The sequence below is a fragment of the Dendrobates tinctorius genome, unplaced genomic scaffold (genome assembly GCF_039654945.1).
Source record: "Dendrobates tinctorius isolate UK_male_01 unplaced genomic scaffold, ASM3965494v1 ptg000226l, whole genome shotgun sequence".
Lineage (NCBI taxonomy): Eukaryota > Metazoa > Chordata > Amphibia > Anura > Dendrobatidae > Dendrobates > Dendrobates tinctorius.
Genome location: NW_027361893.1, coordinates 4,748,633 through 4,774,429, shown reverse-complemented (window position 1 = coordinate 4,774,429; position 25,797 = coordinate 4,748,633). Strand labels below are relative to the sequence as shown.

General features: G+C 47.5%; 1 protein-coding gene across 5 annotated transcripts in view; it reads right to left on the bottom strand.

Annotated features, from left to right (window-relative positions):
- Positions 1–25,797, bottom strand: part of LOC141059259 (uncharacterized) — a 40,792-nt gene that overhangs the window by 7,538 nt on the left and 7,457 nt on the right. For 4 of the 5 annotated variants that reach the window (XM_073555577.1, XM_073555575.1, XM_073555579.1 and 1 more), the window contains 5 exons: positions 6,802–6,950; positions 6,493–6,672; positions 6,286–6,409; positions 6,105–6,202; positions 5,816–5,906 (listed from right to left, as the gene is read on the bottom strand). In XM_073555577.1, coding sequence (XP_073411678.1) covers positions 5,816–5,906; positions 6,105–6,202; positions 6,286–6,409; positions 6,493–6,672; positions 6,802–6,879 — 571 coding nt within the window. In that variant the 5' untranslated portion in view covers positions 6,880–6,950. Of the gene's footprint in view, positions 1–5,815; positions 5,907–6,104; positions 6,203–6,285; positions 6,410–6,492; positions 6,673–6,801; positions 6,951–21,591; positions 21,616–25,797 lie in introns of those variants that run through there. The other variant, XM_073555578.1, reaches the window with a different exon arrangement.

The following is a 25,797-nucleotide window of genomic DNA, read 5'->3' as shown; positions in this document are numbered from 1 at the left end:
AACTCCACAGAGCTAGGAGCTGCAAGACAATTCCTAGCAGAGTAACTGCGAGACAAAGTTACCAAGGGGCATAGACAGGGAGAATAGTCAGGACGTAGCCAATGAGTCACACACACAGATAGCTGCAAGGTACAAGAGGGGAGAGCAGAGAGTAGTCAGGTCACAGGCAATGAGTCATACACAGATAATAACGCAGTACAAAAACAACAGGCAAACTCACAACGGGAAACAGAATCGGGTCAGAACCATATAAACAAGCTATAGCAACAAACAGGCACACGGGGGTCAGCACACTAGGCCAAAGGCAAAAGTATAACTGGCAGGGATTGAAGCTACCCAGAGGTTTATGAAGCTCTCCCAGAACCAGAAAGAGACCACAATCATTAACCCCAAGTGTGCAGGTCAAAACCTGCACAGAGCTCCAGACATTAACCCCCGGTGTGCAGCTCAAAAACCTGCACTGGGATCATGACACTTCCCTTCTGAACACTGCCATGTGCCCAGACAGTAGTGTACAATCGTAAGTAGGGCAGCCGTACACTTGTATGAAGTTCCTACAAATTGCGAAGGCGGCCGACTCCGCGGTTTGGTCTCGAGTGGGAGTGACCACAGCGAACTTAGTGAAATGGTCCACCATGACGAGGCAATGTTCGTACCCCTGGAATGCGGGACCAATAGTCAAGCAATCCCCCGTCAAAAGCTTGAGGGGCGCTGAGGTCATTATTGTTTGCACTGGGGCTCGCTGTGTGGGCGGTTTGGCTAACTCGCATAGGCGGCAGGCCCGGCAAGTCTCGTCTACAACAGCATGTAAGCGTGGATGGTAAATTATCTGCTGCAACCATTGCAAGGTTTTTTGAGCTCCGAAGTGAGCCCCTTTTTTGTGGGCTTCTCTGGCCAGTTCCTTGAGTTGGGCTCCGGGAGCCAACTCAACTACCTGCCAAATCGTCATAGATGTTGCCCGCGATATCATTTTACGATACAATAGTCCTTTTCTCATAACCAGTTTCTCCCATTGTCGTAACATCAGAGACATATCCTGAGTCAAAGTCTGTCTTTGGGAGTCAGTGGGCAGTTCGCCAGCAGCCACCCATTGTTGGAGGAGTCCAATTTCTTTGTCTTCTTTCTGCTGTTGAATTCATTTGTCACGGGATTGTTCCAGCATACCCCTTAGGGTTTCCGAGGGGCATACTTTCTGAGTGTCAGCTGTGAGCACCGCAGCGGTGAGGGCGACCGGTATCTCTTCTCCTTCCAGTTCGTCGTCTCGACTGTTCCCTGGAGTGGGCATCAGCGTGTACATTTTCGGCCCCTCGTTTATAGATGATCTTATAGTTAAATTTAGCCATCCGGGCCACCCATCTTTGTTCCAGAGTTCCCAGTTTGGCATTCTCCAAATGGGCAAGCGGGTTATTGTCGGTCCGCACCACCACTTCGGAGCCCGTTAGGTACTCGGTACTCTGCGAACTGCTCCGTCATGGCCCACACTACTGCGAGGAGCTCGAGCTTAAAGGAGCTGTAATTGTCAGGTTTGCGCTCGGAGTCATGAAGTGATCGGCTTCCGTATGCAATCACTCTCTCCCGGCCATCTTAAACTTGTGACAATACAGCCCCTAGCCTGTGAAGACTCCCGTCAGTGTGTAGGATGAACGGTTGCGAGAAATCCGCATAAGCTAATACCGGGGCACCCAAGAGCGCAGCCTTAAGGTCTTGGAAGGCCTCTTCTTGGGGTTGTTGCCACTGGATTTTCCGTCCATTTGCCCCGCTGGGAGCCCCTTTCAGCAAGTCGTGCAGGGCTCGGGCTCGACGTGCAAAATTCTTTACAAAACGACGGTAGTATCCGGCCAACCCCAGAAAGGCCCGCACGTCTTTTATCGTCTCGGGGTAGGCCATCCCTGGATGGCAGCAACCTTTTCCCGGGATGGTCTTACACCCTCTGCCGAGATGATATGCCCCAAGTACTCGATCTGGATGTGAAATAGGTGGCATTTCTGGGGTTTTACCTTCAACCCGTACTTTTGCAGCCGGCCGAGTACCTGCCTCAACCGCCTCAGGTGGTCCTCAAACGTGGCAGCGTAGATGATATCGTCTAGGTATATTAATGTGGCCTCGAAATTGAGATCCCCCAGACACCGCTCCATCAACCGCTGAAAGGTTCCCAGGCGTTGGCCAACCCGAACGGCATTCGATTGAACTCAAATAGTCCCATGGGAAGAATGAACGCCGTCTTAGCCCTGTCTTCTTCGACACGGGCACCTGCCAGTACCCACTGGCCAGATCCAAAGTCGAGAAGTACGTCGCCTTCCCCAAGGCAGACAAGAATTCTTCTATCCAGGGTACTGGGTACGAGTCTTTGATGGTACAAGCATTCAGCTTTCGATATTCCACACAGAACCGTAGGGTGCCATCATTTTTGGGGACCAACACGATGGGAGCCGCCCAGGGGCTTTGGCTTTCTCGGATGACTCCCTTTCGTAGCATTTGAGCCAGTAAAGTTTTCACCTCTTGGTAGAGCTGTGGAGGAATCTGCCGATATCGTTCGCAGATGGGGGCCGCTCCTGCCGTGGGGATTCCATGGGTGATGGCGGTGGTGCATCCAAAATCATCCTCGTGACTAGCAAATAGCTCGTGGTACTGTCCGAGCAGTGTTTTTATCTGGGAAAGTTAAGCTGAAGTCAGGCCGGAGAGCTCGGCCCGCATTTGTTCCAGGATGTTTCGACCCTTCTCCTGGGTAGGGTTCTCGGCTGTCTGTAGAGTCCGTATAATCACTGCCCAAGGGTCCTCGGGTTGCACTCTCAATTGGACAGCAGGGGCCGGCAGCACTTCTTCCAAAGGTCTTACTAGCTTGGCCAGTTCGGCCCGGGGATTCAGGATGATGTCTTGGTCTTCAAGGTTGACGCAGCGCACCAGGACGGTCCCCTTCTGCACTGTGGTCAGGGAGCGGGCCACCAGTATGCCAGGAGGCAAGAGTTCTGAGTAGCATGGCTCCACCTGCATCTCTACACCTTCCAACGGTATCGAGGCTCAGATTGGCAGAGCCATCACTGTCTGCCCAGGGGGAGTACAAGCAGGGGAGCCGCTGGCGCAATGACTTTGCCCAGAGCTTCGCCCTCCCGGCAGTCCTGGTGTACTCACGCTTCCCGCACCAACTGCTGGAATACCTGTCCTTGGGCCATGCGAGAACCCCACTGCTTCAGGGTCTCGTGCGTGGGCTCATTGAGGAGGAGGTTTCGAACTCTCGTAGTATGTTCATACCCAGTGTAATCGGATGTTTGCTGTTCGTGTCTCCCTGGGTCAGGACCACTCCCCGGCGGCCGAGTGATTTGCCGCTTATGGAAATCTGCATCCAGGCTACTCCGATGACAGGAACTGGTAGCTGGTTGGTGGCTACTAACTTTATCACGGACCCCCACTGAGGTCTCACTGCTTCGGGAAAATGCTGCCGAAAATAAGTCTCTGGCATGGTCGTTACTTGCGACCCCGTATCTACTAGGCATCGGACGGCACGGCTCTCGACTTCTGCCCACACCACTGGACACCGCGCGACCAGGCCTTCGTGACTTCCACCACCTCATGTGGTGGGCTCAGGCTCCGGGCTGCGTCCCCACGGTTCAGGGTCCACTGATCTTCTTGGCCAGTGGGCACTCTCGAGCAGAGTGTCCCAATTCTCCACAATCGTAACAGGTGAATGGTCAGGGGAACCGACTTGGGTGAGGGCCGCGATGGTTCATGCCTCCTTGGCCCGGCCCTGGCCGACTCCTTGTGGCCTCTTTTTTGGCTTCGGCCAATTTGCCTTTAATACTTTGTATCTCTTGCTTCATCTTTTGTACCCAGTGAGGTTCGCCCAGGGCGCTTACGGATGCTTCGATACTCTGAGCCATCCCCACAGGGACCGTCACCACTTGCTCCTGTTCCAGAACACGTGCCTCCTTCCCTATCTCTGAAAAGGTCAGATGCGGGTCCACTCGCACCCGCTCTCGCAAAGCCTGCCTCGTCAGGGTGTCTCGTAGCCCGGTCACTAAAAGGTCACGTAATGTTACGTCCACGGTCCCCACGCCGACTCCATCCTTCCTTTCAATGGCTTCAAACAGTTCCTGCAAAACATTCATATACTGCGTCACTGTTTCCCCCCTCTTTCTGCATGCGACTAAACATCCGGGTTCTCAGTTCCCCAACATCGGTCGGGTCCCCATAGGTCCCTTCTAAGATCTGTAACACCCTGTCGAAGGTATTTCGCTGCCCTGGGGGCCTCAACATTACGGAATTCCAGGCCTCCCCGTCCAACGCCATCAGGGCCGCTTCTGCCTCTAGGTCAGGGGCAAGCGGAAGCATCCTAAATAGCCCACGCATTCGCTCCGTCCAGTTCCACAGCATAGTATTGCTGCCGGAGAACCTGGGCAGATTGCTTAGTATAGCCCTCAAAGAAATGCTGGGCCGGGGGCCCTTGTTGTCCGTGCTCGGAGACTGCATCCTGCCGACTACGCCAAATGTAGGTAGCAGCAGGTACGCAAGATGCAGTGACGAGACGCGAGACTGGGTGAACTTTGGTAACTTTGAGCCACTTGGGCTATGCTAAGCAACCAAACTATGACAATAGTAGATGCTGTCCTCGCAGGGACTTTGCACCAACAAGCACTTTAACTGAGTACACGAATAATCCGGCAACGGACGGTTGCTATAGGGCCACAATATGGCCGACTACGGGTCCTTATTTATAATGCGCCACTTATCCGTCTTGGCGTCCCTCGATGTCGCTGATGGGCTGCGATGGCGTCGCAGCCACTGGGCTCAGCTGCTGAAGGTCTGTCGTAATCTTCAGGCGATCCAGCACCCAGGAGAAGTTGAAGCACAGCAGGCCCTGGAGGAGTCTTGGAGTTGGGTCGCAACAGGCCCTGAAAGATTCCTGGAATTGGGCACTGCAGGCTCTGAAGGAGTCTTGACGTTGGGATGCAACAGGCCCTGAAGGAGTCCTGGAGGTGGGGCACAATGGGCCCTGAAGGAGTCTCTTGAAGAGGTAACCCCCTGTAAACACAACGAGGTTTGGCTTATTTGCGAGTTCAATCGGGCTTTTGTATCCAAGCAGGGTGGTGTCGCAGTCTTTAAGAGTGGCGGTTTACTGGCCACGAGCGCAGCCTGAGGCTGTGTGCAGAGTGTCTTTGTTGCCAAGGAACAGGCCCCAACTGCCAACTGCAGCGGGGTGATGGCGGCTGCGGGCGGTGATGGACAGGCCGCAGCCGCAGGCTGAAGCGGAGCGGCGGCGTCCACAGGCGGCAGCCGGAAGACCGCAACCGCGGACTGGAGTGGGGCGGGAATGGCTGCGAGAGGTGGCAGGCAGGAGTACAGCGGCACCGGCCGCAAGTGTCCGTGGGCAGGCCGCGACTACGGACTGGAGTGAAGCGTCAGTCTCTTGTCGGTAAGCCTGGCGCCTCCTCTCAGCAGGCCACGGTAAATCTCCCCTCTGCTCAGAGTTTGTTGTACTTGCTCTCTCACGCTCCCACCGTCTCTTGCTCAGTCTCCGCCGCTCTGCCAACTGTCCTCCCTGCGTGCTCCCTGCCCTTTATACTTGCCTCTCCCCATGTTGCTCTGTCACTCTCAGCCATCCTCCTTCCTCCTCTGCCCCCCAGGTACAGTTTCCTTGGGAACCTAGATGGTGGCCCTCTTGGTTCCGGCCCGGACACGCTGCGGGGGCCTTTCTCCGCACACTGAGGCAAAATGGTGATCACATAATTGTGGTACGGCCATACTACACGACTGATAAAGCAGCCACAGTGGTAACTGAGAAGAATCTGTGACTTCTCTGCATTTAGTGGTAACTACTCACCTGGGTAGTCATATGTAGGAATCTCCTCTTTACACTGCTCATCACCCCTCACATATGTCTCTGTAGTATTAATATGGGTCAGATCTTCACCCTGAAACAAATATTGTAAAAGTCACAGACAAATGGAGAAGTCACATCTATGATCAGCTCTAATCCTGCCATCTCCACTGTTCTCATTACACAAGTATAAAACATATAATACTGGTGGATAAAACAAGACTGAGCACAAGACCCTCACAGCCATCTACACATCATAGGGGAGATCTCATGACACCTTCTCTCCATCTACCTGGTGATCCTGAGGAACATTGGGATATTCTTGTTTATAGTCCTGTGGAAGAAGAGGACGGGGACAGCTCTCTGGTATTGTCCTCTTACTGGATAGAACTGGAGGAAACACATACAGGGACTGAATTCATTCTTTACATACAGATAATTATAGGCCGTGTGTATTTAGTCCGGTCTATTACCTGGTGATGTGAGGGGCTGGGGAACCTCCATCATGAAGTCCTTGTACAGATCTTTGTGTCCTTCTAAATACTCCCTCTCCTCCATGGAGAAATAGATAGCGACATCCTGACATCTTATAGGAACCTGACACAAACAAAGATACAGTCATCCACCCGATCGCTTCATAGCGTTACTGTATAATGTCCCAGCATTCCCAGCAGTGTCACCTCTCCAGTCAGCAGCTCAATGATCTTGTAGATTAATGCTAGGATCTTCTGGTCATTGATGTCCTCATGTATCAGGGGGTGAGGTGGAGGCCCCATGATTGGGCTCAGGGGTCTTCCCCATCCCTCAGACACAGGGTCCTGACAGCGCTCACTAGAGGTCTTCTTCACTACTGTGTAATCCTGGTTATGGAGAGACACATTAATAAATCTCACTACAGACATTTCCAGAGTCCTCACCTCTCCAGTTCTGTCCGTCTGTTATTCCCATAGATAAGAATGATGTAATGTGACATCATCAGAATCTCTCACCTCTCCAGTAAGCCGGAAGAGGATCTCTAGGGTTAGGTGTAATATTTTCTCTGCCATCTTGTCTCTGCCCATATCCATCCTTGATGGGTAAATCAGGAAAATTCTCTTATGTAGAAAATTTCACTGAGACGATGCGATATTGTAGAGACCTGAATGAGAAGATGAGCCGATGTAACATCATAAATTTCCTGTGTAATAATACAATTCCTGTAGATAATAAGGGAAACATATGAGATTTATTATTTTACAGTATTTAGTTTTCTTCTTTACATCCACTAATAAAACCTATATATGTTAGGTCACAGACAACAAGCAGTTTCTCCCTCGGAGTCGGCAGCTGAATACGTTTCTCATAGACTCATCTTCCATAACGCTAATTCTCATCTCATTGACCGAAAAATATTCAGGATTGAGAGTCCTCAGTAGTTGATACCTTTTAATGGCTAACTGAAAAGATGGTAATACATTGCAAGCTTTCGAGACTACTCAGGTCTCTTCATCAGGCTAGACTAATACAAAATCTGAAGTCACATATTTATGCACAATACAGCCTAGAAAAAATGCATTTTTTCTAGGCTGTATTGTGCATAAATATGTGACTTCAGATTTTGTATTAGTCTAGCCTGATGAAGAGACCTGAGTAGTCTCGAAAGCTTGCAATGTATTACCATCTTTTCAGTTAGCCATTAAAAGGTATCAACTACTGAGGACTCTCAATCCTGAATATTTTTCTATCTACTGGCTAACACGGTACAAAGATATACATCTTTCCTGCATCTCATTGACCGACACTGGAATCGGCATTAGCAATACTGCAGGAGATATTCATTACACATGACATGAGAAATAACTACTTCATCATGAGGACGACATCATCTTCTTCTACGGCTCTAGCAACATATTTGAACCGAGTCCGTCACTGACTCCATCCCCACCGGCCGTCTATATGAATGTTTCCAGTCTTCCCCGCACTGTAATTTTCTATCACGTTAGATCTCAGTTCTGATTCACGCACAGAAGTTTGAGGCTTTTATAAAAGCTTTTTTTGTTTGCACAAACAACATGGACAGAAATTATCTGATCCCAAAGTCTCCATGTACAGCGTTTTATAGGGTTTATTTCTGGCCTTAGGCTTTACTATATTACAGGAAAAACACCAGAACAAAACAGATATTTAAAGGTTTCAAATGAAAAACAATTTAGAAGACTGGAGAAGAGCAAATGTTGTTCCTATCTTCAAAAAGGGGAAGAAGGTGGACCCAGGGAACTATAGGCTGATGACTCTGACTTCTATACCAGGACAGATCTTTGAACAAATAATTAAACAACATGCATGTAAGTACCTAGGTAAGAATAAAGTGATTAAACAGTCAGCAAGGGTTTGTAACTAATAAGTCATATCAGACTAACTTAATTTCCTTCTATGGCAGAATCACTGACTGGGTGGATCAGGGAAATGTTGTAGATATAGTATATCTTGACTTCAGCAAAGCATTAGACAAAGTATCTCACACACGCCTTATTGAAAAAATGACTAAGTATGGAATGTACAATGCAACTTTTAGGTGGATTCACAACTGGCTTAGTGATCGGACCCAAAGAGTGATGGTAAATAGCTGCACATCTAGTTGGAAGAATGTCTCAAGTGGGGTACCACAGGGCTCTGTATTGTTCAATTATTTAGATGAAGGAATTGAAGGCAAACTCATTATATTCGCTGATGACACAAAGCTAGGAGGGATAGCTAATACTTGAAAGGAGAGGGAATTAAAAAAAATATATAAATAAACTGGAGCAGTGGGCAGCAATGAACAAAACGGTTTTTAACAGGGAATATGCAAAGTACTACATCCGGGCAATAAAAAAAAAAAAAGCATATACAGAATGGGAGAAATAGAACTAAGCAACAACACATGTGAAAGACTTGGGTATACTAATAGATCACAAACTGAACATGAGTCAACAGTGTGATGCAGCAGCAAAAAAGGCAAATACAATTCTGGGATGTATTAACAGAAGCATACAGTCTAGGTCACGTGAATTCACTATTTCCCTCTACTCCTCTTTGGTCAGACCTCATCTGGAATACTGTGTCCAGTTTTAGGCACCACATTCTAAAAAAGACATCAATAAACTGGAGTAAGTTCGGAGAAGATCGACCAGAATGGTGACCCGTCTGCAAACCATGTCCTATGAAGAACGGATACAGGATTTGGGAATGTTTAGCTTGCAAAAAAGAAGACTGAGAGGATACTTAATAGCTGTCTACAAATATCTAAAGGGCTGTCACATTGTAGAACGATCATCTTTATTCTCATTTGCACAAGGAAAGACTAGAAGCAATGGGATGAAACTGAATGGGAGAAGACAGATTAGCTATTAGAAAAAAACTTTTTGACAGGGTGATCAATGAGTGGAACAGACTGCCACGAGAGGTGGTGAGTTCTCCTTCAATGGAAGTCTTCAAACAGAAGCTGGACAGACATCTGTCTGGGATGATTTAATGAATCCTGCTTTGAGCAGTGGGTTGGACCAGATGACCCAGGAGGTCCCTTGCAACTCTACCATTCTATTATTCTATGATGTACACCGCAGGGACGGCACAGGTGCGGCTGCAACAAAAGCCCTGGCAGTTTCACCGCTTGCTGCTGTCAAATGCATATAAGAAGGTGTGACAGAGTTCAGCTGAATGCCCTCCTCCCCAAAGTACTCGATAGAATGAGGTGGCCTAGTTACTACGATACTTACATGCCTAATAATGGTGTCTGGGTTAGCAATGTATGAAGGTCTATTAGGCTGGGCCAGTGGCAGCGTTCAATAAGTTACCATTTATCGCCCCCATACACATTAGGCTAAAGTTACATGAAATCACTGATTTTGGGGGGTTTGAGCGACTAATGTATTTGGGGGCCTCCCGACAGATGATGTCAGGGCAGAGAAGGATCTGGCATCCTGAATTTCAGAGGATAATCCGTTTGTTCTTCCTGTAGATAATCCTCCTCTAGAGGAGTCTGGAGGCGACTCTCTCATACTTACCACAGGAAAGCTGGAATATTTGTGTGTATGGGGGAGTCGGGAGAGATAGCCGTCTGCCAAATGACCGTTCAGCCAACACTTATCTCATGTGTATGGGGCCATTAGTATTACACTGACAGTCTGTGATGATACATGGCACTATAGTAGTACAGTGCATCACCGGAGCCATCAGAGGCTTGTATGTTGTATGATCGCACTGATCAGAGGGGTTTAAAAAAGGGTTAAATGTGAAAAAAATAAAAAAAATCACAGTTTTAGTAACAAGAAATATGTTTCACTATATGGAAAACAGAGTCACTGCACAATGTTAGTTAAGTTATGTCCAAAACAATTTTATTATACCCTATTATCCTACACACGGTGTAGATAGAAATCACAGGTTCCACATCAATAGCTGGAATTGGACCCCTCAAAGTAAAAATTATACATACAGCTCTGGAAATAATTAAGAGACCACCACATCAAAAGCCTGTCATGGGCAGCCCATTCTCCAGACCCAAACTCCATTGGAAACCTATGGAATGTAATCAAGAGGATGATGGATAGTCACAAGCCATCAAACAAAGAAGAGCTGCTTAAAGGGAATCTGTCACCTATTTCTTCGCTTAAAAGCTGCAGCCACAGCCATCAGGGGCTTATCTGCATTCTGTAATGCTGCCCATTAACTAAAATACAAGAGAACATAGAATGACAGATTTGCAAAAATTCTCTGCAGCCAAAAATATATGGCAGTGATCAGCAAGTGCTGGAGAATAAACACAGGGTATTTAGTCGATACTTTTTTTGCAAAAAAAAAAAAATGTATACTAAGCTGCCTCACCAACGTCGAGGTAACCCGTGTCGAAGCAGTCCCTATCGTTGGTGAGGCAGCTTAGTATACATTTTTTTTGCAAAAAAACGTATCGACTAAATACCCTGTGTTTATTCTCCAGCACTTGCTGATCACTGCCATATATTTTTGGCTGCCGAGAATTTTTGCAAATCTGTCATTCTATGTTCTCTTGTATTCTGTAATGCTGTAGATAAGCCCCCGATGTAACCTGAAACATAAGAAAAACAAGTTAGATTATACTCACCCGGGGGGCGGTCCGGTCCAATGGGTGTCGCGGTCCGGTAACTCCCATCTTCATGCGATTATGTTCTTTTCATTGCTGCCTGTCGCGGCTCCTGTACAGGCATACTTTATCTGCCCTGTTGAGGGCAGAGTAAAGTACTTCAGTGCGCAGGCCCTCTTTGACCTTTCCCGGCGCCTGTGCATTGCAGTACTTTGCTCTGCCCTCAACAGGGCAGATAAAGTATGCCTGTACAGGAGCCGCGACAGGCAGCAAGGAAGAGGACATCATCGCATGAGGATGGGAGTCGCCGGACCAGACCGCCCCCCGGGTGAGTATAATCTAACTTGTTTTTCTTATCTTTCAGGTTACATCGGGGGCTTATCTACAGCATTCTAGAAGGCTGTAGATAAGCCCCTGATGGCAGTGGCTGCAGCTTATATAAGAAAACATAGGTGACAGATTCCCTTTAATTTTTTGCGCCAGAAGCAGTGTGAAAGACTGGTGGAAAGCATGCCAAGACGCATGAAAGCTGTTTTTGAAAATCACGGTTATTCCACAAAATATTGATTTCTGAACTCTTCCTGAGTTAAAACATTAGTATTGCTGATTCTAAATTATTATGAACTTGTTTTCTTTGCATTATTTGAGGTCTCAAAGCACTGTTTTTTTTTGTTTTTGTATTTTGATCATTTCTCCTTTTCAGAAAAAAATAAATAAATATTGCTTGTAAATTCAGAGATATGTTGTCAGAAGTTTGTAGACTAAAAGAACAATTTACATTTTACTCAAAAATATACCTATAAAAAGAGAAAAATCAGGCAAACTGAACATTTGAAAGTTAATTTTTGACAGAACTGTACATATTGTTGGGGTTTTACTCGCTCAGGTGCGACGGGAGGACAATAGGAGGCACGTTCCTTTAAACGTTTATTGCTTCATAAACCCCAGAAGCACAATCAGGAAATAAACAGCCTTTAGATCAGTAAAAACAAAGTATAAATGTCCATAGCAGTGCTCTGCTCCACCAAGCCTGTGGGCACATAGGATGGAATAATGCCCAGTACTTCAGGCTCAGTCTGGAGCCAAACACACACTGGAGACCTTCTCCCTCCCAACACACAGACCATGTGCCAAACAACAGCCTCCATTATATAGCGAGGTATGTGGGTAGCCAGACCCGCCCGTCTCTCCTAACTACCCGCAGCCCGGACCCAGGTGCAACAAACGAACATCTTCATGCTTTCATGCACTAGAGAAACATTCCAGGCTACATCACAGAAACAAGTCATCTCTGCGACACAAACCTCTGTCGACTATGCGACCCTTAGCCACATCAAATATATATATATATATATATTATATACACATACATACACACACATACATACACATACATATATATATATATGTGTATATATATATTATACATACACACACACACACACACACATATATCTTGTATAGAAGAAAGAGAGGTGGCACTCACCGGTCTCAGAAGTCCATACTTTATTGACGGCAATTAAAACATGCTGCCGGGAATGAGAACGGGAGTCTGCGAGCGACGACGGCCGTTTCACACTATTGCACTTCTACGGGTCAAAATACACAAGTCCAGGTTATCCCCTCCGGCAGACCCATTGTATCCTTAGCTGAACCCCTATCTCAGCACATGGGTTAGCTGATTCGTCCCATCTTATGTGACATGCCATCGTACATCAAGGATACTAATGAATTCTTAAATGTAATTCAGCAGTTCACCTGGCAAACAGGATTTCCTTTGGTATCCATTGATGAGGAAAGTTTAAATACTAACATTCCTCAGAGTATGGGAGTGGAAGCTATTATGGAGATATTAGTTTCCCTTGATAGAAATCTGGATTTTGTCAGTTTTGTATGTGATGGTATTGATTTTGTATTGTCACACAATGCGTTAATGTTTCAGGACACTTGGTTTTTGCAGAAAGTGTGTCATGCCCGCTTTGTCTGTTATGCCGCATGACTCTTGGAGCGGTGTGCACGTGCACTGAATTCTCATGCCCGTTATGTCTCGTGCTGCAAGATGCCTGGAGCAGTGTGCAAACGTGCGCCTTACCTCATGGCTGCACGCTGTTGCTGGGTAACCATTCGTCTCTGTCTGACTCTGCAATCCGCTGTACTCCTGGAACCCCTGATCATGTGATCTTTCCTATGTTCCAGCCCTGCTCTGGTTCTGCAATCTGCTGTATTCCTGGAAACCCCTGATCATGTGACTTTTCCTATGTTCCAGCCGTGCTCTGGTTCTGCAATCCACTGTATTCCTGGAACTCCTGATCATGTGACCTGCTCTATGGTTCTACCCAGGCTGTTCTAACGATGCTCTCTATGATCCTGCAGGATCTGAACCCAAAGTCCCTCCCTGCTCTTGACCCAGAAGTACTGGTGCTATGGGGCTATGTCAGGGCCTGAGTATTGTGTTGCTTCCCTGCATGGCTGCTTGGTCTGCTCGGTCGCTCCCTGTATTATGTGCCCCTGCACTCTGTCCTGTCGTGCGTCTCTGCACACGCTCTGTGCTTGTACTCTGCCTCTTGTCTCGTGCCATGTCTTGTGTTGTCTCTCGTGTCATGTTTGTATCTTGCCTAGCCTTGCCTTGTTTCTTCGTGTGCCCTTTGCATGCGCCTGGCCTTCCTAGCCTCCTGCTTGTGCCTCAGCCGTGCCCGCCTGCTTGTGCCTCAGCCGTGCTCGTTGGTCAGTGACAGCTGTGTCACCTGCTATGCCCCAGTCGGGTTCGCTGGAGTCTTTCCCGCCTGTTTGTGCTGCAGCCCGTCCAGCTAGCCAGTGCCCCAGCCGTGCTCTCTGTGCTTCCTTGCACTCACGATGTCTCTGCACTGTGCTCTCTGTGCTTCTCTTAGCACGCGCAGGCCCTCGCCTGCCCCGTGGCATACCTCCCCGTGCTTCTGTAAAAGTATGCGCAGGTCTTGCCATGTCCCTTGTTGTGCCCTATCGCACGCACAGGTACTAGCCTGTACTCTGTCCCTGGCGTGTCCTCTGCACGTGCAGGACTCTGCCTTGAACCTTGACCCTGGCATGCCCTTTGCACGCGCAGGACTCTGCCTTGAACCCTGACCCTGGCGTGTCTCTCTGCACGAGCAGGACCCTGCCTTGTACCTTGGCGTGTCTCTACACACGCACCCTGTCTTGTATGTTGAACTTTGAACCCTGGCGTGTCCCCTACACACGCACCTTGCCTTGCACCTTGCTTTGAACCCTGGCGTGTCCCCTATACACGCACCTTGCCTTGCACCTTGCCCTGGACCCTGTTGTGCCCCTAGCACGCACCCTGCCTGGAATCCTGCCTTGGACCTTGGCATGTTCCCTAACACGCACCATGCCTCGATATCTGTCGTGCCTCCTTGCCTGTTCCCTGGTTTGCCAGATGCCCGGATCCTGCCGATCGCCATCAGAGCTCCGGAACCTGATGTCCCTGTTGATCGTTGCCTGCTGTCCGGAGTCCGATGCCATTGAGACCCAGGTGTGCCACCTGGCACGTACCATGCTATGGACCTTGGCGTGCCCACGCACGCACCTTGACGTGTTTGCTTGTTATCACGTTTTTGCACTGAAAGTTTTCCTGAAGTTGTCTTAATGAAGATACCTTGAACTTACGTCTTGTCTTGTTTTGCTTCCTGCTCGTCCTGGTCGTCGGACACTCGTACCTAGTGTCTACCTGAGCCGGCCGTCTGGTGCCAGCAGTCATGGTGGCTCACCCCCTTGGTCTTGCCCCTGACACTCCCTGTATAGGGGGTGGTTCCTCACAAGGTCAGCTCGCCCTAGGTGGGTGGGTGCCACGACCCAGAGGGTCCACTCTAAAAAAAACGACTCAGCGTAAGCTGACGCTCGTCAAAAAGTGGGGACTGTGATGGGGACTCCGGTAGCATGCACTTTTGCAAATTTATTTTTAGGAGTATTTGAGGAGAAGGGGTTTTCACCACTATAACTCTAAAGTGAACCAATACACTAGTGCACAAAATACAAAAACACAATATAATAAAAACATTGGTTTACATCCCTATCCAGGATATTTTGTAAACTCATTCACTCCCTGTCTGGGACGAGAATTTGCTTCAATGACTTTTTTTTTCATTAAAACATTAGTTTAGTAACATTGAGTTGAAACATTAGTATTGCTGATTCTAAATTATTATGAACTTGTTTTCTTTGCATTATTTGAGGTCTCAAAGCACTGTTTTTTTGTTTTTGTATTTTGATCATTTCTCCTTTTCAGAAAAAAAAAATATTGCTTGTAAATTCAGAGATATGTTGTCAGAAGTTTGTAGACTAAAAGAACAATTTACAGTACATTTTACTCAAAAATATACCTATAAAAAGAGAAAAATCAGGCAAACTGAACATTTGAGAGTTAATTTTTGACAGAACTGTACATATTGTTGGGGTTTTACTCGCTCAGGTGCGACGGGAGGACAATAGGAGGCACGTTCCTTTAAACGTTTATTGCTTCATAAACCCCAGAAGCACAAACAGGAAATAAACAGCCTTTAGATCAGTAAAAACAAAGTATAAATGTCCATAGCAGGGCTCTGCTCCACCAAGCCTGTGGGCACATAGGATGGGATAATGCCCAGTACTTCAGGCCCAGTCTGGAGCCAAACACACACTGGAGGCCTTCTCCCTCCCAACACACAGACCATGTGCCAAACAACAGCCTCCATTATATAGCGAGGTATGTGGGTAGCCAGACCCGCCCATCTGAAGGGTCATTCAGCTGATTTACATATAAGATTTAAACAGAGAGGGTATCCTGATACACTTTTGAGGTCAGCTTTAGAGAAATCAAGAAGTGAGCCTTTGAGTGCCGTCAGACAAAAGAATAGAGCCGGAATAACAAAAGAAAAAAGATTTGTGTTTTGTTTCCAATTTGGCCCCTTGGACAACATTATCCGTTCAATGATAAGAAAGAACTGGCACATATTAGAACGTGAGAGAAAAATAAGCTAAATAAATAAGCGTATATGCCTAGGGTGGAAAATGCAGCAGCTACTGGTAAATTTCAAAAATAGATACCAATAATAGTAAAACTAATTGAGACATCAGTAGGCTAAATGTTTTTGAATATCCATATTGAAACAGGAGCCCCATATAATGCCCCATGCAGTTCACGATGGCCTCATAAGATGCTCCATACAAAATACACCCCATATAATGCTGCACAAAGGTTAATAATGGCCCCATAAGATGCTCCATTGAATAATATGCCCAGTATGCTGCTCCATAAAGCTTATGGCCCCATAAGATGCTCCATAGATATACTGCATATGCCCCATATGCTGCTCCATAAAGGCTATGGCCCCATAAGATGTTCCACAGATTATGCCCCCATATGCTGCCCCATAAGATGTTTCACAAATTATGCCCCATTTGATGCTTCATAAAATGCTCCATAGATTATGCCCCCATAAGATGCTACATAAGATGCTCCACAGATTATGCCCCATATGCTGCCCCATAAGATGCTCCATAGATTATGCCCCCATATGCTGCCCCATAAGATGCTCCATAGAAGAGGCCCCATATGCTGCCGCTGCTGCAAATAAAAATAAAATGACATACTCACCTCTCGTCGCTGGGGGCCAGGTGCCGGTGTTGCCACTGGCTCAGGGCCCTGGCATCTGAGATATTCACCTGTCCCCGGTCCACCGCTGTCTTCCGGGTCCTCTGTCAGAGACGTTCAGGCAGAGGGCGCACACTGACTACGTCATCACGCCCTCTGCTGCCTGAACGTCGCTGACAGATGACCTGGCAAACAGACGAGTGCATAGGGGTGGACCGAGGACAGGTGGATATTGAATATACTTACCCCCTCCTGGCGCGGTCTCTGCAGCTCCCCTGCTTCTCTCCGGCAGCTTTTCCTTCCGTCAGCGGTCACGTGATACCACTCATTAAAGTCATGAATATGCACATATTCATGACTTTACTGAGCAGTACCATGTGACCGCTGAAGGAAGGCGCCTGAGATCGTAGGAGAAGGGGGGGCTGCAGAGACGTGCCAGGAGGGGGTAAGTATGATCTGACACCCCCGCTCCCCGACCGACCCCCTGGCGTATATGACTCGCGTATAAGCCAAGAGGGGGACTTTCAGCTCAAAAAAAATTGGGCTGAAAATCTCGGTTTATACGCGAGTATATACATCAGATAGGAGGCACTACATTTTATGAATGCTTCTTCTGCATTATGCAGAGTCAGGAACTTTCCGGTTACATGTGGAGGTACATAACTTTTGTTATAAGCCAAATAGTCCAGCAAACCTGAGCTAAGAACCTCTCCCTGCTCTTTGCTTCTGTTATTGTCTCTGCTTGAAATCCAGATTCTCACTGCCATTATATCTTTGCTTTCCTTCACAACTTAATATCTGATGTCTCCCTCCTGGCACAAAACACCATATCAATTCAGGACTGCAACCAGCTAAACCAAAGGTCTGTATTTCTCACTTATTTATCCATATCTAACTCATCACAAGGAATTTGCTCTCCTGCGTGCCCACATAGTTCAGAATGATGGTTCCCACACAGCATGACGGCCCCTATTGCACAACACACAGTATTATAGCATCTACAACCTTCTACAGAAAATAAGGACCCCCAGTCAGTATGGAGGCATTTACAGTCCACCACAACCCCTTACTCAGTATAATGACCCTACCAGCCACACATTCAGTATGAGAGTCCCAACAGCTCTTCTCTTAATATTAAGCACCCATAATTCCTGATATTTAAAAATGAGAGTGTGGATATATCTAAAATTGTTATGATGGAAAGGAGAGGGTGACCAATACCAAACCCCACGAACCCTCTTAATTCATGGGCATCATAGCGACAAAGTGGGCTACCTTTATGGATGATACATTCTGCCTATCCAACTATTATATGGTAAATATCTCAGATCCTGGGTTCATTAGTATCTTCACCAAGAATTAGGCTGAGTATGTGTTAATTAGCTTAGGTTGTCGGTGGGGTGGATGGTACCATATTGTGCATGTCGGGGCCAGTACTGCGTAAAGTGGGGGAAGGCAGTACTGTGGGAACATTATACTGTATGTGAGGGGTATGGCAGTCCTGTGGAAACAGTATCCTGTGTGTATGGCAAGCTGCTATTGTGGTAACATTATAATATGTAGGGGAGAACATTATACTATGTAGGTGTCATGATCCAGCGTGGATCTGACAGATTAAATGGATAAGTGAACTTTTTTCCTTTGGCTAGGTGCCAAAGTGATGTGATTGCCCCCGGTGGCCATTAGAATTATTACACGTGGTGTCGTTCATTCTAAGTTGCCACGGTGGTGGTGGTGAGTGGTAGTGCACTTTAGTTTCTTTGGTTTAGTGCATGTAATTATAAATCAGGTGTGAGGCTCTTTAAAAGGGTTCAGGTGGGTTTGATGACTGTTGGTGATATTGTGAGTTAGTCATTTTGGAAGCAAGCCTGGGTGATGAAGGAGCTGAACATGAGTCCTGCGCAGCCAAGCCAGAGGAGACGAGTGGCAGCTATGTGGTCTGCAAGAAGGGCTGGCATTGCGTGGTGGAGTCACAGTTTATGGTGTCGGCAGGAAGTGCTTGCATGGCTTGGTGGAGTGACGACTATGGAGAGAGTTGCACTCAGCATGCGGGACTTGGTTGCTGAGAGCTGGACTCCAGCATGCTTGACTTTTTGGGCAGGAGCTGAACTCATCTTTGGGACTCTGTTATTGGACTTCTGCAATTGGTGGTGGACTCTGCTCCAAGGCTGGACTATGGTGAAGGATCCAGTTATGGTGATGGATCCGGGTGGAGAAGATGCACACAGGTGGTGGGCTCTGTTGCTAGGAGCGTACGCAACAGAGCAAAGCTAAGTGGTGTTTCCCCTGTATTGTCATTTTCCCTCATGTGTGTTTAGTGCAGTGGTGGGATTAGTTTCCACACCGACCAATTCCCTAGTGAGGGTTTAGGTTCAGGGCGAGCTAGGGTTTTTAGGTTCCTGTGCGTCGACCGGTGCGGAACCGGCATAGGGAACGTTAGGAGTGCAGGGACACTGGCTCAGGGGAGTACAGGAGGTCTCCACTTCCCTATTCCTTATTACAGGGCCCACCATTGTTAATGTTACCAAGGTTCCCCCTTTATTATTTAAATTCGCCTTACTGGAGGCGGGGTTTCCAGACTACTGTATGTATAACGTGTAATACCTAAATTCACCAGTTGGAGGCGGCGTATCCAGATGCACGTTTTATTATTTAAATTCGCCCCACTGGAGGAGCTGTATCCAGGGTCACGGGTGTCTTATGGGTTCGCCTTGCGGTACTCGCTGCATCCAGATACACGTGACCGTGACTGTAGGGGGATGGTGTTACCCTGGGAACATTATACTGTGTATGGTGGGATGATGGCACTATGGAAACATTATACTGTGTGGAGAGAATGGTGGTACTGTGAGTAGATTATACTATGTTTAGGGGTATAGCGATACTGTGGAAATATCTTTTGTGTGAGAGATGCCAGTACTGTGGAAACTTTATAATGCGTGAGGGGCATCATATATACTGCATAAGGGGTGTAAAAGGTGTTTCATAAGAAGAACAAATCCTCAGGGCTGTTGCGCAGTTGTACAAAAACACTGCCATCTGCCGTCCAAATGAGGCCCTAAGTAATCAATGGGAAGTGAGAGTTTCAGGAAGAAAAAGTCTAGATGGTACATCAGGTCAGGTGACCTTGATGACACAATTTCCTGTTATTATAAAGGCAATAGCCCCAAAGCCAGAACAGATTTGGCACCAAGCAAAATAACGGGGTGCCAGGGAAGAATCTGAGGTATCAGGCCATGGTAAAGTGCCCGAGGCAGCTGGTTGTGGTGGCAGAACCCAGGCGGCACCATACGAGTCCCAGAGTCCAGACTACACCAGCCAAGGTCAAGACCCGGAGTCCAGACTATGCCTGTCAAGGCGTGAGAACCTGACCTGTGCCAGTCAAGACTCAGAGTCCAGACTACACCAGGCAAGCGCAGAGTCCCAGCTCTTATTTCTTCTGGTACGAGAGATCTGATGTTGGTCAATCACTGAAGATCTGTGAGGAGATTCTGCTCAGTAGTATACGCCTGCAGTAAAGAGCAGGAGGTGCGAGTGAGCTGGCCCATTGCTTCCAGCACTGACGAAAGTACAGGTGTTGGTCCAGGGTAGTACAACAGATAAGGTGAAAGCTGGTTGAAGTGAAGGCGGCCCAACGAGCCTTGATAGACTTTTTCAGGAGGACTTATGGCCTAACGGGAAGAGGCGGAGACCCCGCTATGGCCTGTGTTCACAGAAGAGACTGTGTTGCCGACCATATGTGTCAGTAATATCACCCTTAGAATCACAGAATCGTAGAGTTGTAAGGGACCTCCCGGGCCATCTAGTCCAATCCCCTGCTCAAAGCAGGATTCTCTAAATCATCCCAGACAGATGTCTGTCCAGCCTCTGTTTGAAGACTTCTATTGAAGGAGAACTCACCACCTCTCGTGGCAGTCTGTTCCACTCATTGATCACTCTAACCGTCAAAAAAAGATTTTTCTAATATCTAATCTGTCTCTTCCCATTCATTTTCATCCCATTGCTTCGTCTTTCCTTGTGCAAATGAGAATAAAGATGATCCTTCTACAATGTGATAGCCCTTGAGATATTTGTAGACAGCTATTAAGTCTCCTCTCAGTCTTCTCTTTTGCAAGCTAAACATTCACAAATCCTGCAACCTTTCCTCATAAGACAGGGTTTGCAGACCGGTCACCATTCTGGTCGCTCTTTTCTGAACTTGCTCCAGTTTGATGATGTCTTTTTTAAAATGTGGCGCCCAAAACTGAACACAGTATTCCAGATGAGGTCTGACCAAAGAGGAGTAGAGGGCAATAATGACTTCACGTGATCTAGACTGTATGCTTCTGTTAATACATCCTAGAATTGCATTTGCCTTTTTTGCTGCTGCATCACACTGTTGACTCATATTCAGTCTGTGATCTATTAGTATACCCAAGTCTTTTCCACATGTGCTGTTGCTTAGCTCTATTCCTCCATTCTGTATATGCTTTTTGGATTTTTATTGCCCAGATGTAGTACTTTGCATTTTTCCCTGTTAAAAACCATTCTGTTAGTTGCTGCCCACTGCTCCAGTTTATTTATATCTTTTTGAATCCTCTATCTCTCTCTTCTCTAGTATTAGCTATCCCTCCTAGCTTTGTGTCATCAGCAAATTTAATCAGTTTACCCTCAATTCCTTCATCTAAATCGTTGATAAAGATGTTGAACAATACAGGGCCCAGGACAGAGCCCTGTGGTACCCCACTTGAGACATTCTTCCAACTGGATGTGCAGCCATTTAAGACCACTCTTTGGGTCCGATCACTAAGCCAGTTATGAATCCACGTAACAGTTGCCTTGTCCATTCCATACTTAGTCATTTTTTCAATAAGGATTGTATGAGACTTTGTAAAATGCTTTGCTGAAGTCAAGATATACTATATCTACAGCATTTCCTTGATCCACCCAATCAGTGATACCGCCATAGAAGGAAATTAAGTTAGTCTGACATGACTTATTAGTTACAAACCCATGCTGACTCTGTTTAATCACTTCATTCTTATCCAGATACTTACATACATGTTGTTTAGTAATTTGTTCAAAGATCTTTCCTGGTATAGAAGTCAGACTTACCGGCCTATAGCTGCCTGGGTCCCCTTCTTCCCCTTTTGAAGATAGGAACAACATTTGCTCTTCTCCAGTCTTCTGGGACTTCTCCTGTTCTCCAAGAATTTTCAAAGATTTTGGAGAGGGGTTCAAAAATGTCTTCTGCTATCTCCTTCAGCACTCTGGGGTGTAATTCATCTGGACCTGGAGACTAGAATTCATTTAGGTTAGCTAAGTGTTTCCTCACTATCTTTCTGTTTATAGATATCCTGGAGTCTTCTATTCCCTTAATAGGACAGTGAAGAACAGTTGATGTTACATTTCCTTTCTGAGAGAAAACAGATGCAAAATAGGAATTTAAAAGTTCGGCCTTCTCAACATCCTGCCTTACCATTTCATCATTTTCATCCTGTAAAAATCCTATAGTATCTTTGACTTTTCTTTTACTTTTGACATATCCCCAAAATCCTAAATTATTATCGCTTTTGACGTCTCTTGCAAGCCTCAATTCATTGTCAGCTTTAGATAATCTGATTTGTGCCCTGCAGGTTCTGCAGACAGCATTATATTCTTCTTTAGATATGCCTCCCTCTTTCCATTTTATAAACATCTTTCTTCTTTTTTAGCATGTGCTTAAGTTCTGTGTTCATCCATCCTGGTTTCCTTAAATGCCTTCTATTCTCCCTCTTTTCAGAATTGTTAACAATTGTGCTTTGAGAATTTCATTTTTCAAGATTTCCCATCCTTCCTGGACATTTTTGTCTTTAAGGATATCCAGTCATTGGATTCCTCCAATTCTCTTTCTGAGTCCCTTAATATCTGCCTTTCTGAAATCTAACCTTAACGTCTGAGTCTCCACATCTTCCTCCTCTAGTTATCCAAAATTCTAAAATAGCATGGTCGCTGCCTCCTAGGGTCCCAGCCACTTTTACCTCCTCAACCATTTCCTCCCTGTTTATAAGTATTAGATCCAAGGTAACAGATCCCCTTGTTTTCTCCCCTACCTTTTGGAAGATAAAGTTGTCAGCAAGAGAGGATAAGAATTTCCTTGACCTGTTAGTATTGCCCGAGAGAGATTCCCAACAAATGTCTGGATAGTTGAAATCTCCCAGGAAAACTATGTCATATTTTTTGGAGAACCTTTGTCAGTAGGTAAAGTAACATTTGGTTAGAGGCTGCTATTACAGTGAGAGTGAGCCGGAGAATTCATTGTATATCTGATATTGTATATTTCAACTCGTAATCACCCTGTTTTGCATTATTCACCATATCTCCCAACCGTCGCAATTCTAGCAGGACAGTCCCGATTTTGACCCCCCCACATCCTCTGTCCCACCCGGGTACTATTTTTCCTGCACTGAACTGAGCCGCCACTCCCCACCATGCACGGATCCCCATCCTCGCCCTCCCGGAGAGACCCACCGCAGCCCCTCACAGCCAGCAATGACATGGCTGGGCGCTCTTTGCGCAAAGGACCTGTGATGAGGTCACAGGAGGGGAGGAGTCAGGGGTCACATGATCACGGGCCTCAGTATGTGCAGGTTGTCATGGTGCTGGATGGGGGGGAAGTTTGTGTGTGGGGGTCAGGAGGGGTTTACAGGGTGTACGGAGCCGAGCCGCGTGTGTACGAGGTGAGCCGCGTGTGTACGAGGTGAGCCGCGTGTGTACGAGGTGAGCCGCGTGTGTACGAGGTGTACAGAGCCGAGCCGCGCGTGTACGGAGCCAAGCAGCGTGTTTACGAGGTATAAGGAGCGGAGCCGCGTGTGTAGGAAGCGGAGCCGCGTGGGTACGAGGTGTACGGAGAAGAGCCGCGTGGGTACGAGGTGTACGGAGAAGAGCCGCGTGGGTACGAGGTGTACGGAGAAGAGCCGCGTGGGTACGAGGTGTACGGAGAAGAGCCGCGTGGGTACGAGGTGTACGGAGAAGAGCCGCGTGGGTACGAGGTGTACGGAGAAGAGCCGCGTGGGTACGAGGTGTACGGAGAAGAGCCGCGTGGGTACGAGGTGTACGGAGAAGAGCCGCGTGGGTACGAGGTGTACGGAGAAGAGCCGCGTGGGTACGAGGTGTACGGAGAAGAGCCGCGTGGGTACGAGGTGTACGGAGAAGAGCCGCGTGGGTACGAGGTGTACGGAGAAGAGCCGCGTGGGTACGAGGTGTACGGAGAAGAGCCGCGTGGGTACGAGGTGTACGGAGAAGAGCCGCGTGGGTACGAGGTGTACGGAGAAGAGCCGCGTGGGTACGAGGTGTACGGAGAAGAGCCGCGTGGGTACGAGGTGTACGGAGAAGAGCCGCGTGGGTACGAGGTGTACGGAGAAGAGCCGCGTGGGTACGAGGTGTACGGAGAAGAGCCGCGTGGGTACGAGGTGTACGGAGAAGAGCCGCGTGGGTACGAGGTGTACGGAGAAGAGCCGCGTGGGTACGAGGTGTACGGAGAAGAGCCGCGTGGGTACGAGGTGTACGGAGAAGAGCCGCGTGGGTACGAGGTGTACGGAGAAGAGCCGCGTGGGTACGAGGTGTACGGAGAAGAGCCGCGTGGGTACGAGGTGTACGGAGAAGAGCCGTGTGGGTACAGGTTGTATGGAGAGGAGCCGCATGTGTACGGGGTGTACGAACGGAGCCCTGTGTGTATAGAGCGGAGCCGCGTGTTTACAAGGTGTATTGAGCGGAACCATGTGTGTACGAGGTGTATGGAGCAAAGCCGCATGTGTACAAGATTTACAGAGTGGAGCCATGTATGTACAAGCTGTACAGAGCATGGCTGCGTGTGTACAAGGTGTACGGAGCAGAGACGCATGCGTGCGAGGTTTACGGAGTGGAGCCATGTGTGTACTGAGTGGAGCTGTGTGTGCGCGTGAGGTGTACGGAACAGAGCCGTGTGTGTACAAGGCATACAAAACGGTACCGTGTGTATGAGGTGTGCGGAGCCATGCGTATGCAAGGTGTATGGTGGGGAGCATTCATACCACCCAACCGTCCCGGATTCAGTGGGACAGTCCCAATTTTGAGAGAGAGTCTGCCCCACTGCATCGTCCGGGAGCTTACTTTTCCCACAGACACAGGAGTACACAGCGGAGCCCCAAAGAGCACTTTAAAACTCGCATGTGACGTTCCACCGGAAGTGACGTGCTAGAAGCTGACCGGAAATTAGGTAATTTCAGGAGGAGATTGTGACGGAACTATGGAGGCACTTCAGGGAATGCTTCAGATCCATCACCGTGTCCTCCTCCGACAGCACGGACAGCGGGATTGCTTTGGACTTGGGGATGTTGGCCATGTGAGCAGATCATGATATGTCCTGCATCAGGAGGCTCAGGTGGGCAATATAATGTGAGCTGGGCTGCTATAGTATCTTTATAGAATCTTTATTTCTTTCTCTCTCGGTTTCTCTCCCCTATTTCTTTCTCGCTCTGTTCTTTCCCCATTTTCTTTCTCTGTTGTTTATTTCTTCCCCTTTCTCTGTCCCTCTCTGTTCTTTCTTTCCCCTCTCTTTTTTTTCCTGTTTCTTTTCTGTCCACTTTTTCTCTGTTCTTTTTCTCTCTTCTTTCTCTCTGTTCTTTCTTTTCCCTCTTTCTCTCTCCCTCTCTGTTCTTTCTTTCCCCTTTTTCTTTTTTTCTGTCCACTTTTTCTCTGTTCTTTTTCTCTCTGTTCTTTCTTTTCCCTCTTTCTTTATCTTTCTTTTGCTCTGTTCTTTCTTTCCCCTCTTTCTCTCTCCCTCTCTGTTCTTTCTCTCTGTTTTTTTTCTCTCTCTGTTCCTCAGTACCAGCCACTGTGCCCATAATGCCAGCCACTGTGCCCTCAGTACTAGTCAGCGTGACCAGCAGTGCTAAATGATGTGGTTGGGGCGTGGACATGGGTGTGGTCAGGCATGGCCTAAATTTTGTGTGCCGCAGCCTTTGTCCCTCTTTCCCTTCTTCAAAAGTTGGGAGGTATGTATTCACTGTTGATCACAATTACCATTATCAGGGAAACAAATAATTATATTGGTTACTTCCAATTTGTCTATGTGTTGTATCCAGTCAGCTATTACAGGGACATAATGGAAGCATTATACTGTGTGGGGGGCAACATATACACTGCATAAGGGGCATAATGGGGGCATTACACTGTGTGTGGCCAAGAAAGGGGCCCGGTACTATGAGAACAATCCCTTTCTTCCCTTCCTGTCTTCCATAGTTGGGTCGCATGTATCTATCACAGGAAACAGAACAAAAATGCTATAAAGTGGCAACAAAA